The sequence below is a fragment of the Thalia democratica genome, chromosome 2, assembly GCF_965202585.1.
Source record: "Thalia democratica chromosome 2, ktThaDemo2.hap1.1, whole genome shotgun sequence".
Classification (NCBI taxonomy): domain Eukaryota; kingdom Metazoa; phylum Chordata; class Thaliacea; order Salpida; family Salpidae; genus Thalia; species Thalia democratica.
The window spans coordinates 83203191-83218626 of record NC_139166.1 but is presented as its reverse complement, the minus strand read 5'-3'; the positions used below and the strand labels follow the sequence as shown (position 1 = coordinate 83218626).

The following is a 15436-nucleotide window of genomic DNA, read 5'->3' as shown; positions in this document are numbered from 1 at the left end:
TAACTGATTGAATAAATTAGACTACTACATGACTTTAAGTTTTAATGCATTAAAAATCAATACATAGACGTTTATGTAAATTTAAAAATTTATTATTTAATAGATTTTGTACTTTTATGTAGCTTTATACTATACATACAATTGTATTTAGTTTCAAAAGAGAAGTAATCTTTTTTTTTTTTGCAATCTAGAAAAAAAAAATTCACTTTAAAATATTACCAAATTAACAATATAAAGTAAATAGTCGTTTTAAAATTTTTTGTGCTTAAAACCATATAATGATTAGTAAATACGGTTTCCAAACAATTTTATTCAATTTTAACTAAAAAAAATAAAACCTTGTAAAGTATTTATTGTGTTAAAAGGATAAATACTTATCTATATTTTAACCATTGCTGAATATTTAATAACATAAGATTATAAAGAATAGCACTAGTATAGTGTATATTTTAACTGTGTTTTCAATTTAAAAGTATTATTTATAAGTTACAATATCTGTCTTAAAAAATTAAAAAAATAAAAAATAAAAAAAAAGTTAAAACAGTTTTCTTAATAGCAAAAGTTTTTGTTAAGTCTAATTCTGAAATATAAGATATGATATTTTATTCTCAATATTTACAATACTTAATGCAAAAGTTACTTAACAAGCACTTTTCAGCTTTTGTAGGTTAATTAGGATGCGAGTAATCATATACTCAGACAGTGAAAAGCACAATATTAATGTTGCAATTTTACCAGTAAGCATTTTGCAAATAAAACAAGAGATCAGTCGAAGAAGCGGTATCCCAGTCGAACACCAGAATCTGTTTGAATATCCCGATGTACTAGATCAAGGACCCGGTTTGCGTTTGTACACGGACAACATTAACTTTCCATACATGACTAAGATAAGGGAGCAAGTTAGTTTCGTGCTCACACTCGGCAAAGTGTCTTCTTTGGCGCATTTTTTTGTTCTTTTCTCGAGTCCTGATGGTCATCGACCGGAAAAGTACGCATTACACAAGTTTGAAACCGTCGGGTCTCTCAAAGATCAAATTCAGGATAGAGAAGGGTTGCAAGCGAACAGTTTTGTAGTATCTCACGACATGCGTGGAACTTGCCCACTGGCTGACTTGAATATGAGAATCTTCAACAGTGGAATAGAAAACGGAATTCTACTGTATTGTGTCTTCAATGCATCTCAGTTGAATCAGTAAAGAATATTTTGTGTTTTGTTAGATTGACATGTTTTTTGTGTTTAATTGTTGACATTTTTGTTTACCAGTTGACATATTTTGATGTTGTTTTCAATAAACTGTTTTGTTGTTAAATTGCATCATTGGTTAACTTTAAAAAAACAAATAGAGTAGTTTAAAGCTTTTTATTTTTGTAGAAAACCCCTTACAATCTGAATTAATACTCAACTTATTTAAAACAAATTGAAATTAAATAAAGCAAGTATTGTTTACTTGCTGTGATAATGTGCAAACCTGTATACATAACTCTTATATTTTTTTATTATTTTCAGCTCTATTTATTCTGAACAAATATTAACACATTAACTTTGCAAGTCTTTTCAAATTTTTACATGTTCATTTTCCTTTTAATTAATTTTGGTATTTTATGGTAAAACGGTTTTACACCGATAACAAGTAAATATCTTACTTTTTTGTTGTAGTTATGCTATCTTACTTATTAACTACTTCGTTTAATCAATTCTAAAATTTTTCTTTTTAATCTTTTTAGTGTTTTAAGGCTTAAATTTAGTTCGAAAATAAAAATTGCTGAAACTTAAAGCGCAGGTCGAAGTTTTACGAACTCTTACGAACTTTACGATAGTAAATTAAATATTTATTCAATTGTATTTAGTCTTTCTTAGTTGTAAAACATAAAATATGTTTACTGTCGAATTGATCTTACAATAAATTGCGAAATTTACTACATGCAGTTTTTATTAACACTTGTTAGCTAATTATTATTTTGTTAATTCCAATAAAATATGCACATAATAGATCATGACTATGAGAGCTTGATAAGTTTTAATGAGAATGAAACCTGGTCATAAACTTTAACATCGATTTTTGGTCGTGTGGTTCAGTATGAATTCAGTATTACAATGATGATAGTTAATAGTGTAACTACTAAGTAAACAGTTTGATCAAAAACTAATAATATTTTTTTTTTGAATTAGTTTTACATAAAAAAATTAGTTAAAAATATAAAGTTATTTAACATAATTTGTTTTTTAAGCAGTAGATACTAACATTATGTACTAAGACAATTATTTTTTTTTTCTTGTTTTTTTTAAATACATGTAAAGAGCAAACTAATGTTCACTTAACATTTAATTTAAACTTAGTTGTTTATCTTAAACTCAATACTCATTATTTTTTCATATATTTTTACTTTTAATTCTTATAATTTTGGAGTGGACAACTTTAACGTGTTAAACAAAACAATTTTTTTTTTCTCAAGATACATTAATATTTTCACAAAAAGTAAAACTTTTAAAAATCCACTTCTCTTCATATTTATTTAAGTTCAAAGTTTTAATTAATTAGTTTATTTATATTGTATTTCAAAAAAATTAATTTATATATTTACTACAATAAATTTCAATAATGCATTTGATAAAATAAATTAAACATTTTGTTATTGTAATCATTTTTATACGTAACATATTTCAATAAGTCATCAAAATAAATAGTTTTTTTCAACTATCAAAATTTTTTTTTGCAAAACTTTCAATATAACAACGCAAAAATGGTAAAAGACATGACTTTCAGTTTTTCAGTTTTATTTTTGAAGTTTTGGTTTTAATATTTTTTAATAGCAAGTAGATTGAAAGCTTAATAGATAAGTAGACTGTAAGTATAAACTATATAAACATGTTGGTTATTATTATTATATAGTATTAGTTGAAGTTACTTTTTTCAACTTATACTAACAAAAATTTTTTGTTTTTATTTACATTATATACTATCGCTTTAATTAATGCATGTATATTTAGACTAAAAATTTTTGTTAGTAACATTAATATTTTTATCATTTTTTACTTAATTTCTCTTTAACTTTGTTATATTTTCAAAATAAATATATACTCAGTACACTATTACTAAGTGAGATTTAAGCACCAGTTCTATGCTTAATCCATATATCTAATTGCTAGTAATTTTAACTTTTGTTATAAAAAAAATAGTGCAACTTATGCTAAACAAACTATTAACAAATAGGCTTTAGTTAAATTGAAAACCTTACCATTTAATAATCCTTAAAAATTAATTAATTTTATTTTAAAACATTAGTGTTTGTAAAAAGAAAAAAACTGTTTTAGTTTTTTGTTTATTATTAAAAAATAATAAATAAAAGTTGAGGTTTAATTACTCTTACTCATTAAGTACTAATCTTTATTATTTTTTACAGTTGTTTCCTAAATACCAATATCTCGCTAACAGATCTGCATTTTCCTTGTTTAAGAAGTATATTTCTACTCAAATGTTTTTGAAAAAAAAACTCACAAATTTCATATAAACAAAGTAAATTTTCAAACAATACACCAGAATTTTTTGCTATCTGATGTTTTTAACAGATACTTTGCAAAATTTTTAAAAATTAATTTTTACAAAAACACAAAAGTTTTCTATTGATATAAAAACTTTCTTTATCTTATACTTTTAATGAAACTAAAGTTGTATATTGTTAAAATGTTCAACTTTTAACATAAGTTTTCCGAATTATTTTTTGTTAAATAATATAAAATAAAAGTCAATACTTAAGCTAATGAAAATTCATTGTATTAAAAAAATAATTGTAAAGTGATGGTTATTTAATAATACATTAACCTATATATAGATTAATATTGATGTAAAGTTGACAAACTTTAAAAAAAAAACTTTAAGCAAACTGAATTTAAAAAAAAAATAAATTACTTATACAAAATAACATAGTAATTATAAACAAAAAATTTGATTCAAAGATAAAAGAGAGCAAATTAGTTTTACACGTATTAATGGACACGGTATTAAACAAAATATAATAAAATTGAACTTAAACTACTACAACTTAAACAAGAAAAAATACTTATCTTATGTTACATTATGCGAGCAAAACTGTTTCGCAGACTATTTGTTAAACGAAAATTATTTTGCAACAAATTTCAACGTGACGTAGTCAACAAACTAGACACAAGTATTTGCATTGAATTTAGATATATAAAAAATCATAATAATAAGGCCCGCTATCAGCCGAGATCGGCTATGCGTGTTGTGCACAGATAAAAAAGAAAAAATAAAAAAATTACATGTTTTAAAAAAAGAAAAAAACGATTAAATTCATTCTGCTTCTTATTTCTTCATCTTCTTCTTCGTTTTTCTAAAATATTCCTTATCTTTTTCTTGCAGTTTTTTGTGTATAGTTGATCTCCTGAGTTGGTACAGTTGAGGTGTACTACAATTCTCTTTTCAATTAAACATCAATTTTAATTTTAAGCTTAAAATGTGTAGTATAAAACATTTTTTTATAACTTTCAATGATATTACAGTTTATATAAAAGTTTTTAATACAGATGTTTGGAAAATGTATTTTATGATGCCATTTTGCTTAAAACTCTGAAAAAAAATGTTAGAGAATCTATCTCCTCCTTCTTCAAAACAATAAATTTCCAAATAATTTTTCAATATCATAAACAACTTGTAACAAGCATGATAAATACAAGTATTTATGACCTAAATTAACTTAAAATATTTTATGCTATAAAAATAAATTTAAAAAAAAGCACTAACAAGTGATTAAAAAGGCAAACTATTAATATGATTAATAAATTATTTTTTCAGGCACCAACAGCACTTCGGACTATGTGCAACATCAGAACTATTTGTTCAACAACGAAAAAAAGAGGCTCGCCTCACTGAGAGTACCGAGGGTGGAAAAAATTAAGGTTTTTTTTTGAAATCATTTGCTATTGTAATTTTAAAAATTGATTTTATATGAAAAGTTTTAAAGAATAATTGATTCAGCTGTTTTGTAAAATGTCAACTACCTAACTCAGTAAAAGGAAATAGTAGTTAAATAAAATTAAATCTTATATTAATAATATAATTAAGGGCATAGGGGTATCCAACATTTTTTTTTACTAAAAATAACATTGGATTTTATACGAAAGCTTGAAGTACAAACTTCAAACCAGTTTATACAAAATTAAAAAATCTTATTTAACTTTTGAGATATTGTAATTTTTATAAAAACTTTCCGATACAAACATATAGACCGCAATTTTTTTGGGGTAAATTTTCTTGGAAATTTAAAAATTACTAAAAATTACCTCCTTCATTTTTTGAGCTAGAGACTTCAAACTTTTAGGAAACGTTCGTTTTATAATTTAAAAGACTTTGAATGTTGGAACTTTGAAAATATTAAAACATACAAATTTTAGATAAAAAATACAAAAAGGTAGTTTTTTTATTAAATAAACATTTTATTTTTCAAAATTAAAAAAATTCCTTCATTCAGTCTTTTTAAAATTTTGAAGAAGATTGCTTATAAGAAGAAGGAGGATATAGTGAAAATGTCTTTTTTTGCGTTTTTAGTTTTTGCATTTTATTAGGAACCTATTGTGGTCGTCAACTTTGATCGCTCATTTCTCAAAAATTACTTTGAGTTTTTTCAAGCAGTTAAAAATGTCTGATAGCTCAGATAAAACTCAATAAAATAAAATCAATTTGTAAAAATCAAGGTGGACCCCCATATGCCCTAAATTGAATGATAGTTTGAATTTGAGGAAGTCCTTTATTTAAAAAAAAAGTATAACTGTTCTTTTGATCTCAACCAAACTAACCCACTTTATTTCCTCAATTTCTACCAGGTTTAATATAACCTGATAAATTCATTCATTAAAAATTAGTTGTTTTTATCTCATTTAAGTTATAGAATAATGATTTGTAGTTATCTAAAGTCTGTAAATTAAAATAAGTATGTATAAGATAATGTTTAGTTTGATTTTATTACATTAACATTCAATTTTAATGTTAAGTTTCAATGTACCAGGTCAAATACGCTGGTACAGCTTTGGTACCGAGTGCAACCATGCTCATGAACAAGAACCTGAGCACCCCGTACGACTGTGCTATGCGTTAGTTAGATGTAGATAGAATAAAATTAATTGATTATGCATTAAATAATAAATTTTTGTGTTAAAGCACCCATTTTACCTGTTTTATGCGTTACTTTGCTTTAATTAGTTTTGTTTTTTTTTTCCTAAGGTTTTACTAATATTTATATAAAAGATAAAGTTTCTTTTAATTAAGTATTTTTAATTAGACACTTTTTCACCATGAACATGTTAAGGAATAATTACTGGTTATTTGTTTAACGTTTTGTACTTATTTTATTTATATTGTTATTTTAGTCCAAAATCAAGTAATTTAGCATTATTTAGTTTTTAAAGTTTACTTAAAAATTCACAATTGTTTTCAGTGTGTAAGTTGTGCTACTAGCCGTAAATAACATTTATTATTAGTGCTTAAATTAAAATTTTATTTTATGATATTATAAATTTATTAACACATTTTTTTATTATAAAAGCATGTTTTTTATTAATAAATTTACATTCAATGTTTTAAAGAATAAATTTTAAGTATAAGGTTTCTAATGTAAATATTTTTAGGTTTCTACTATACTATAAAAAATTACAACAAAATATATAAATTTAAAATTTTTGGTGTGCGTCATAGTCTAAACGTGGTTGGCAAACCTGTCATTTTTATAACCAATCCATTTAAGTTTATTTTTTTAAAGCTGTAACTTTAACAGTGTGATCCTTTTAATTAACCTGTCCTATATAACCTAAAAAGTTTTCTGTTTAATTTTTTTTAATCAGGATCATTAACATTAGAAGCTGTTGACCCATGTTTCAAATAAAAAATGATTTGTATATCCAATTTAATTCAAAATTTCTCAGTTACAAGTTCATACATGGAACATTAACAATTTATACAGATATATCGAAAAACAAGGCTGATTCTACGGTCATTGCGAAAGTGAAGCAAAATGTTCAAGAAACAAGTCACATCACTATGGCTGGTGTATAAAAACTCATTGTTGGTTTTTACATTTGTTTGTTTTTATATAGTTAAATTATAATATTTATCACAGTTTTAGTTGTTTGGATTTTTGATGTAGCTTAATACTAATTAATAGAAAACATAACTACTACCATTATCTTCTTTTTATTAATAAATAAAAAAATAAAATCTTGTCATGTTTTTTATATAATAGCTTTAAATTTAAACTGTAACTGCTATTGCTTTATTAATTTCGTTTGTAGAGTGTAGCTCATTGTATAGTTTTTCATGAACGATCTGTAAAAATAATTAACATATATTCTTCACTGTTAACTTTGTAAGCAAAATTGTAAAAACTTTAATGAGAAATTTATAAAAACACTATTATCATTATAAACTATATAATCATTAGACACCAAAATGTAATTGGGTATACTGGGAAGTATACTGTTAATAGTTTAAAGTACAAAATTTAGTGAAAGATATATTTCAAAAACAATTACTTATCATTATTTTTATAAAACAAAATAATCCAACAGGCACCGAAATGTGATTGGGTGTACTGGGATGTAAGAACTCAGCTCCCTTACGACTGCCAAGTTGATTTTCTCAACTTCAACACCCAGGACGAAAACGACGTCATGCAAGTCAATCAGGTTGGCATTGTTGAATTTTTGAAATATCAAGTTTTATCAAAAAAAAAACACAAAAATTTTCTTTTTGTTAAGAGCTTTTGGTTATATTTCTAGTAGGGCATTTTAGATTTATAGTAACCCTTGCTAATTACAAATTGTTTATAAAAATATACTGAAAAATGTAATGTATTTAGAGTTTGTTTTTGTTTTTGATTGTTTATTTGATATTTTGTAGATAAATTTATTTAAGTACTTGTAATTTTGCTTTACTTTTTGCTACAATAAATGTTAAAGTTTTTAATATATCTAATTCGCAGAATTTTGCATTAATATTACTCAAAATGAACATTATACAAATAACTTTCTTATTTTAAATTTTAAGGTTATTTTCAAATATAACAATTTAAAGAACATTAAAATGTTTATAAAAACAAATTTAATATACAATTATTTAGTTTTAGTTTATATATTTTCATCTTTTTTTAAATGTAGATAACGTTTTTAATGTTTAAAAATAAAAAAGGTTTATTGTGTACCAACTTCTAATTAAAATGTTATTTATAGCGGGAGTTTTTGTTAAAGTTATCCCTAAATGAATGAAAAGTATTATATAATTTATCAATCAAAAGCAGTTTAATAACACTATGCTATATTAATTACAAGATGATCATAAGAAAAACTGTTCTAGGAAAGAATATTATGTGAAGTAATTTTTTCCTGTAAGTTACTTGGGTTTCGAAAAAAATAAGAACTACTGTTAAAAAACTTAAACTTTGACTGAATCTCAATTATTTTTATATCTAGATTGTACTCTTATACTGCTTCCTAGTAGCTACTTTTTTTACATAGAAAAAATAGAGAAATGGTGTTATACATAAACTGACAAGTTATATGCTCAGGTTTACCACTTAACTCCTGGAAAAGTCTGGAATTTGACGATTTAGGCTGAAAAACCTAGTAAAACTCTAATTTACAACAAAAAATTATAAAAAATCTGGTAATTAAAGCAATTTTTACAACTTAAGAAGTTAAATTTTGATTTGATTCAAAAAATCATCATATTAATAATTTTTTTTTATCATCAAAAATCTCTTTAATAAATAAACACACTTAAAGTAGCCTCACAGTATCTTTTCAATGTTATTATACTATTTATACATCTTTTTACCCTAGACACTTTAAGGGCATAGGGGGGTGAATCACTATTTTCAAAATTTGATCTTAAATTATAGAACTTTAATTAAGCTAAAAGTTGAATTCTATAGAATTAAAAAAATCAAAATAATTTTTGAGATATATCAGGTCAAAGTCGGAGGCAACAATAGGTTCCTTATGGAAAGCATAAGCTAAAACCACCAAAAAAGACTATTTCAATAAAAATCTATCTTCTCCTACGTTTTTTGAGATAAATACATCAAACTTTCAATAAATGTTCCTTACAATATTTAGAAAATTCTGTCTCAAGGAATTTTTGAAAAAATAAAAAATAAAATTTTATATAAAAATAAACAAAATATCATTTTATTTCGGTTTTTGTCGTAAAATTTTTATTTCTTAATTAAAAATAAATTCCAACAGATTTTTAAAAATATTGTAAGAAACATTTCCTAAAAGTTTGAGGTAGTTAATTCAAAATAACGTAGGATGGGAGAGATTTTTACTAATTTCTAGTTATTTGCTGTTTTAGTTTGCGCCTCCCATAACCTATTGTAGTCTCCGACTTTGACCAATTATATCTAAAATAATATTTTGAGTTTAAAAAATTTGTAAAAAAATTTTTTAGCTTAGTAAAACCCAATAAAACAAGACTAAATTGTAAAAAAGGTGATAACTCCCTATGCCTTTAAATTATAAATAGACCCAAAAACGTCAAGCTTCAAAAGCCTGGAAGAAATTTCTTTAAAGCCAGTTGTAATCCTGCCATATTCTTATACTATTTCTTTAGTAACTTAACTTTTCTTTACATAGAAAAGTGGCAATATAATATTTCAAACAAAGTGACAAGTAATATGGTTATCTATATACACCTGCAATAACCTATGTTCGAAAAATAACTTTTTATTATTTTTTTACATAAAAGTTTTGAGTTATGGATATGTACTGGATATGTATTGCTAAACGTTTGATAAAACTATTTTTCATTGCAAACTAAGCAACTATGAAACTGTTTAGAGTAAAAGCATATATTATTTCTTAAGTTGTTAAGTGTATCAATGTGTAACTCGGATTAAAAATAGCTATTAAATTATTGATTAATTTCAAAGCATTATGTTGGTTGTCTAAATGAATTAAGTTCACGGCCATTGAATTGTAAGACACTTTTTTACATGTCGATCTTTTTTTGAAGATTTTAAACTGAGCTAGCATTGCCTTTTACCGTTTATAAAATTTAATTAGTTATTTTAGATATGAGGCCCTCATAATGAGGGTACAAAGTCGGAGAGATTAATAGTAAAAATATAGAAGGACCAAAGTAAAAGGGCAAAAACTTTACTATTTCATTAAATATCGATCTTTTTTACAGTTTTTAAGCAATGCAATTTTTACGAAACATTCTTGATTTTTTCTTATGAAAATAATAAATTTCTATAGGAAAATTAAAAAAAAAACTAGATTACCTTTTTAATTTTAATTATAAATAATTTAATTTTTTTTTTCTAAATTTTTGCTATAAGATTTTTTTTATAAATGCAAGGAATATTACTTAAAAGTTTTAGATTAGTTTACTAAAAAACTAAGGGAAAATTATATTTTTAGCGAATTATTAAAAACTTTAAGAAAATTGGCAACAAAAAATTTTTCCTATGTACGTTTGTATCGGAAACTTTTTACACAACTGACTGTATCTCAACAATAAATTAATATTTTATTTAACTTTAAAAAGTTTGTTATAATATACAACTGCAACTTTTGTATAAGGTCTATGTTATTTTTTGTAGAAAAAATGTTAGACCCCCTTATGGCCTCAACTTTAACTTAAAATTAAAATTTTAAGTTTTACACAATAAACCACAATCGTTATAAAACATCAACAAACAAGCAAATTAAATTTAATATTGCATTTAGTAATTAAGTTTTGTTATATTAATCATTAAAAACATATGTATCTATATTATTAATTGTTAACAAATTGTAGGCTTACTGGAGGTCGTGCGCTATGGTACTGGGAAGCACAATTCAGAGAGCTTTCAAAGACGATCAGCAGCCAAAAATGGTGCAAATACCACAGCTAGACGGTTTGTGATTTTACATATATGAAAGTTATAAAGTCTAACTTTTTTTTGATAAAAATTACCATATATGGAATCTATGTTTGAATAGAAACATACAAATTATAGCTATGTTTTTAAATCATATAAAACTGTTTAATATGTTATTACAATACCCATTGACAATAAGGTTTTAGAGATATATCTATTGACAATGACAATAAAAATATATTTAATCCAATTGACAACACTATAATGCAATTTAAGAGCATATGTTTACTTACAATAAAACATCAGTCTTGTTTGAAGTTTTGATTACTTTCAGTAACAAATATAGCGTTTTGCTACAAAATATTATTTAAGTCACAAATGCAGTAATTGAAACTAAGTAAAAAGTATTTTACTGTTATAAATAGATATTTCAAAACCAACAAAAGTATCTTACTTTTCTATAAATAAATAATAATAATCTCAGTAAACAATTAATGTAAAACAATTAAAAATGTTTTATCAACAGTGACAAGTGGAGCGTTCTGTTACGACGTGCAGCTACCAGATACCTTCCAGGATTGGAACCGGACTCAGGAAGACCTGATATTCCTGACCAAGGTTTCAAGATCCGTGTTGTCAGAACAGAACGATTTCCACAGGTTGGATGTAAACGTCAGCTTTGCGAGGAAACTGTTCCAAGATGACAGGTTTGTGATTGATTATTTGTTTGGTCTTATATGTTTTTGAGTGGTTTTTCAATTTCATGCTTTTAATCTTACTTCATCTGAGTTAGATATGTCACAATCTGAATTATGAAATTGTTGTTAGAGTTTTTTTTATGAGTTTTAATATATATGTGAGCTTTGCGAGAAAATTGTTTCGAGTTGACAAGTTGATATGTTTATATTTTCTGTCATAAAATGTTTTTTTCGGCTAAATCTTATTTAAACTATACACTTTTTTTTATCGGGTTAGATGAAATACGACTTAGATTTAATTGTTACTATCATTATTAGTACTAATTTCAAGGTTGCCACAAATCCTGGAAAAACCTCTAACTTGAGAAAGAAAAACCTGGGATTTTGAACATAAATAACTTGAAAACCTGAAAAGTCAGAAATTTTAAACAAGTTTTACATGATAATTAGTAAAATTTTGATTTGACACTAGAAATTTATAATATAAATAAAAAATATTTGTCATCATTAAAAATTTTTTCTTAAAGAATACATTTTAAAGTAGCTTTGCAGTATCTTTTTAATATCGTTATACAATTTAACTTTTTTGCCATAATTTTAATATTAAACTAAAAAATAGACCCGAAAACCTGGAGAAAATTTGCCGAAAACCCTGTAACTTTTAAACACAAAGATTAAAAATACGCGATTTGTGTACCTAACCGGATAAGTGATCGGTTTGAATGTTCATTTTAATCCCTAAAGTTTAGAAATATTTGAAACTAATTGTCTTAGTTTAAAAGAAAGAAAATATAGAGTATACTGGGTATAAACTTTTAGTTTGAAAATATTATTTATTTATTTTCTTTTTAGTTTACAATTCAAAACAGATGTAGGTAAATTATAATATTTTATAAAAAATTGAGATATTAGTAATTTATATGAGTTTAGTAATCTATTGTCTAATTAGTAAAATTGAGATATTAGTAATCTAGGTATGTTAAGTTTATCTCTTTCTTAGCTCAACAGTAACGCAATTAATAAAAAAGCTACAAAATAATCTAAAACTTATAACATTGAACCAACAGAGCGAGATTGGACAGATTATCTCCATATCAACCGGACGATCAAGTTTCACTGTACAGGTTTGTAGAATGTATTGAAATAATAATTAATTTTATCATAAAATAAAATAAACTTAATTATTGAACATGTTTGTTGGGTGGTTGTATTTAAGTAAAAGTTGTATTTTTTTTTAAATAGAGTAAATAAAATCATTGTACCGATTGGGAGATTATATGAAAAATATCGTTTGATGAAACAAATTTAATTATTGCACAGATTGGGAGATTACATTGAAATAATGAATGGTCCACTTGCAAGCACATCTAAACACGTGTTTCACTATGCTGTCACCGCTGTTAGTTTAAAGTTATTCCTTTAAAGATAATTAGTAATATAATACTTAAACTGAATTTAATTTTGTTTTGTTATTGCTATATATTCACTCATTTTTTGTCTATATCTCTATAATTTTTCTTAACATTAAAAAAAATTCATTAGAATTTCACTCTCATTAACCTCTAATTTTTTCATAATTAGTGAAAATTATTGAATATCACAAAAAAAAAGTGTTTCAACATTCGTTCTACACTAAACTCTTAAACAGATATAAATGTTTTATGAAACTCAATATAATTTTCCAGCTCCACAAAATTTCCCCTAACATGAGAAGGGTGCAGGGAATTTCTCTTCCCGTGCAGCAGAAAGTCCATCACCGAGTCTGGACCATTTTGGAGAACAGAGCCAGAAAATTGGTGAGTATTTTTTTTTGTTAAATTTTGATATATTATAACTTTTATTAATTGAATATATAAGACTACCCCTAACTTCTTATTAACTTTATACAGTAGGGTGCTTATAGATACGGCTAATATTACTACTTTTACTACTTAAAATTTTTTTTGAGGTTGAAATTACTTTTTACGGTTTTGCCTGAGTTATCATACAATGTTAACTACTTAACGAAATTCAAAGTTACTTTCGAGATATAAGCGATTAAAGTCGTTTAACTAAATATATTCCTCATAGAAGGCGCAAACCAACAACGCGAAAAAAAAAACTATTGCACTAAAAACTACCTTCTTATTTTTTTTTATCAATCGTCTTCAAATTTTTACAATAAATACATTACTAAGATAACTGATAGAATGCAGGAATTTTTTAATTTTGATAAAAAAAACACGTACTTTGTTTTTTTTATTTTTTTTTAAATTTTATTAAATTGAAACCCTTACATTCAAAGTCTTCTAAACTATAAAAGGAATGTTTTAAAATTTAAGGTGCCTAGTTCGAAAAATGAAGGAGAAGATAAATTTTTAGTGATTTTTTAAAATCCAGAGAAAGTTGACGATAAAAAAGTTACATTACATATTTTTGTATATGAAACTTTTTATAAAAACGTCTATATCTCAAAAAACTAATTGAAATTTAAAATTATATAAAAACTGATTTATAGTTTATACTTTTAGCTTTAATATAACAGGGTTGCCACAAAACCTGGAATCTTTGACAAACCTGACAATTTAGGTTAAACAAACTGGAATTTTAAACAATATTTACATGTTTAGTAGTAAAATTTCGATCTGAAACTAAATTATACCATACAGATATTTTTTTTTTGTTATCGCAATTTTTTTTAATTTAAAAACACTTTTAAAGTAGCTTTATAATATCTTTTCAATGTTTTTATGGTAATTAACACATTTTTTTACCTTAAACCTTATTTTAGAACAAAAATAGACCCAAAAACGTTTACTTTTAAAAACGTGGAGAAAACTTTGAAAATCTGGAGAAAATTTTCCAGAACCATTGGCAACCCTGATATAATATCCAACATTAAGTTAAGTATGAAAAAAAATCAACCCCCAATGCCTTTAGTTTTATTATTGTAAAAACATCAGAATAGATACTTATAGAAACAAATAACTTGCTCTTAATTCTTATCTACTTAAAAATGTATGCGTTACAACAATTTAATAACAGCTTAAAAAATTCGTGAGCACAGCATGTTTAACTGAACTGCTTGTGATTTTCAAAACAGGTTACTGACAACCTTCCAACTGATGCGAATTCACCAGTTAAAGAGAAACAAGTTGATTACTTGAGGTTGAAAGAGTCGGTTGAGGACGCGGTTAAAATTTACAGGAGAACTGATGGCAATTGGAACGGAAAGTGGAAGCAGGAAGACGGAAAACTGAATATTGAATAGAAATAATAGATTAATTTAAAAATTTCGTGTAACTCTAGTATAATGTGATAGTATAAAGAATTACTAATTAACTTGCTTTGAAAATATACAAATAGTATTTAAAACTTTGAACTTCTGATATTTTACTACTTAAAATTAGGCTTTTTATAATTTTAAAGACCATATTTAGTGCTTTTCCGATTGATAAATGTATTTTTTTTATAATGACTAGACAACACCAATAAAGTGTTTTAATTTTTAAAAACAAGAAATTAAAAATTGTATTTCTAAAAGCTAACACCGTTTTACACTTTGGTATTGTAACAATTTTGTTGTACGTTTGAAATTTTATTTTAGTAAACTTTTATGCTGTTTTTTCAGCTGTAGTCAAAATTAATAAATTGTTATAAGAAAAATTCGACCAATATTTGATTATATTAGTTGTTTTACACAATTTAAGTACAGTAACCTCTCGCATCTTTACGCACTCTCGTTTAGTTACGCATTTTAGAATTCTAAAAAATTCATTTTTTTTTATATTGCACAAATAAGGTTTATTGTAAATTTTTAATTTAAAATATGTTTTAAATAATAACTCATCTCTCTATATCCTTAAACTTTGAAAACTTATGTTCCT

General features: G+C 24.7%; 1 protein-coding gene across 1 annotated transcript; it reads left to right on the top strand.

Moving 5' to 3' along the window:
* The first annotated feature begins 2742 nt into the window (after window positions 1–2742).
* Window positions 2743–14820, top strand: LOC145829042 (large ribosomal subunit protein mL39-like). The gene is made up of 11 exons (XM_082936779.1): window positions 2743–2764; window positions 4812–4915; window positions 6022–6106; window positions 6973–7058; window positions 7577–7693; window positions 10809–10908; window positions 11399–11579; window positions 12638–12694; window positions 12891–12969; window positions 13256–13366; window positions 14653–14820. Exons 1-11 carry the CDS (start codon window positions 2743–2745, stop codon window positions 14818–14820), a joined length of 1110 nt encoding a protein of 369 aa, XP_082792905.1.
* Window positions 14821–15436: the final 616 nt, after the last annotated feature.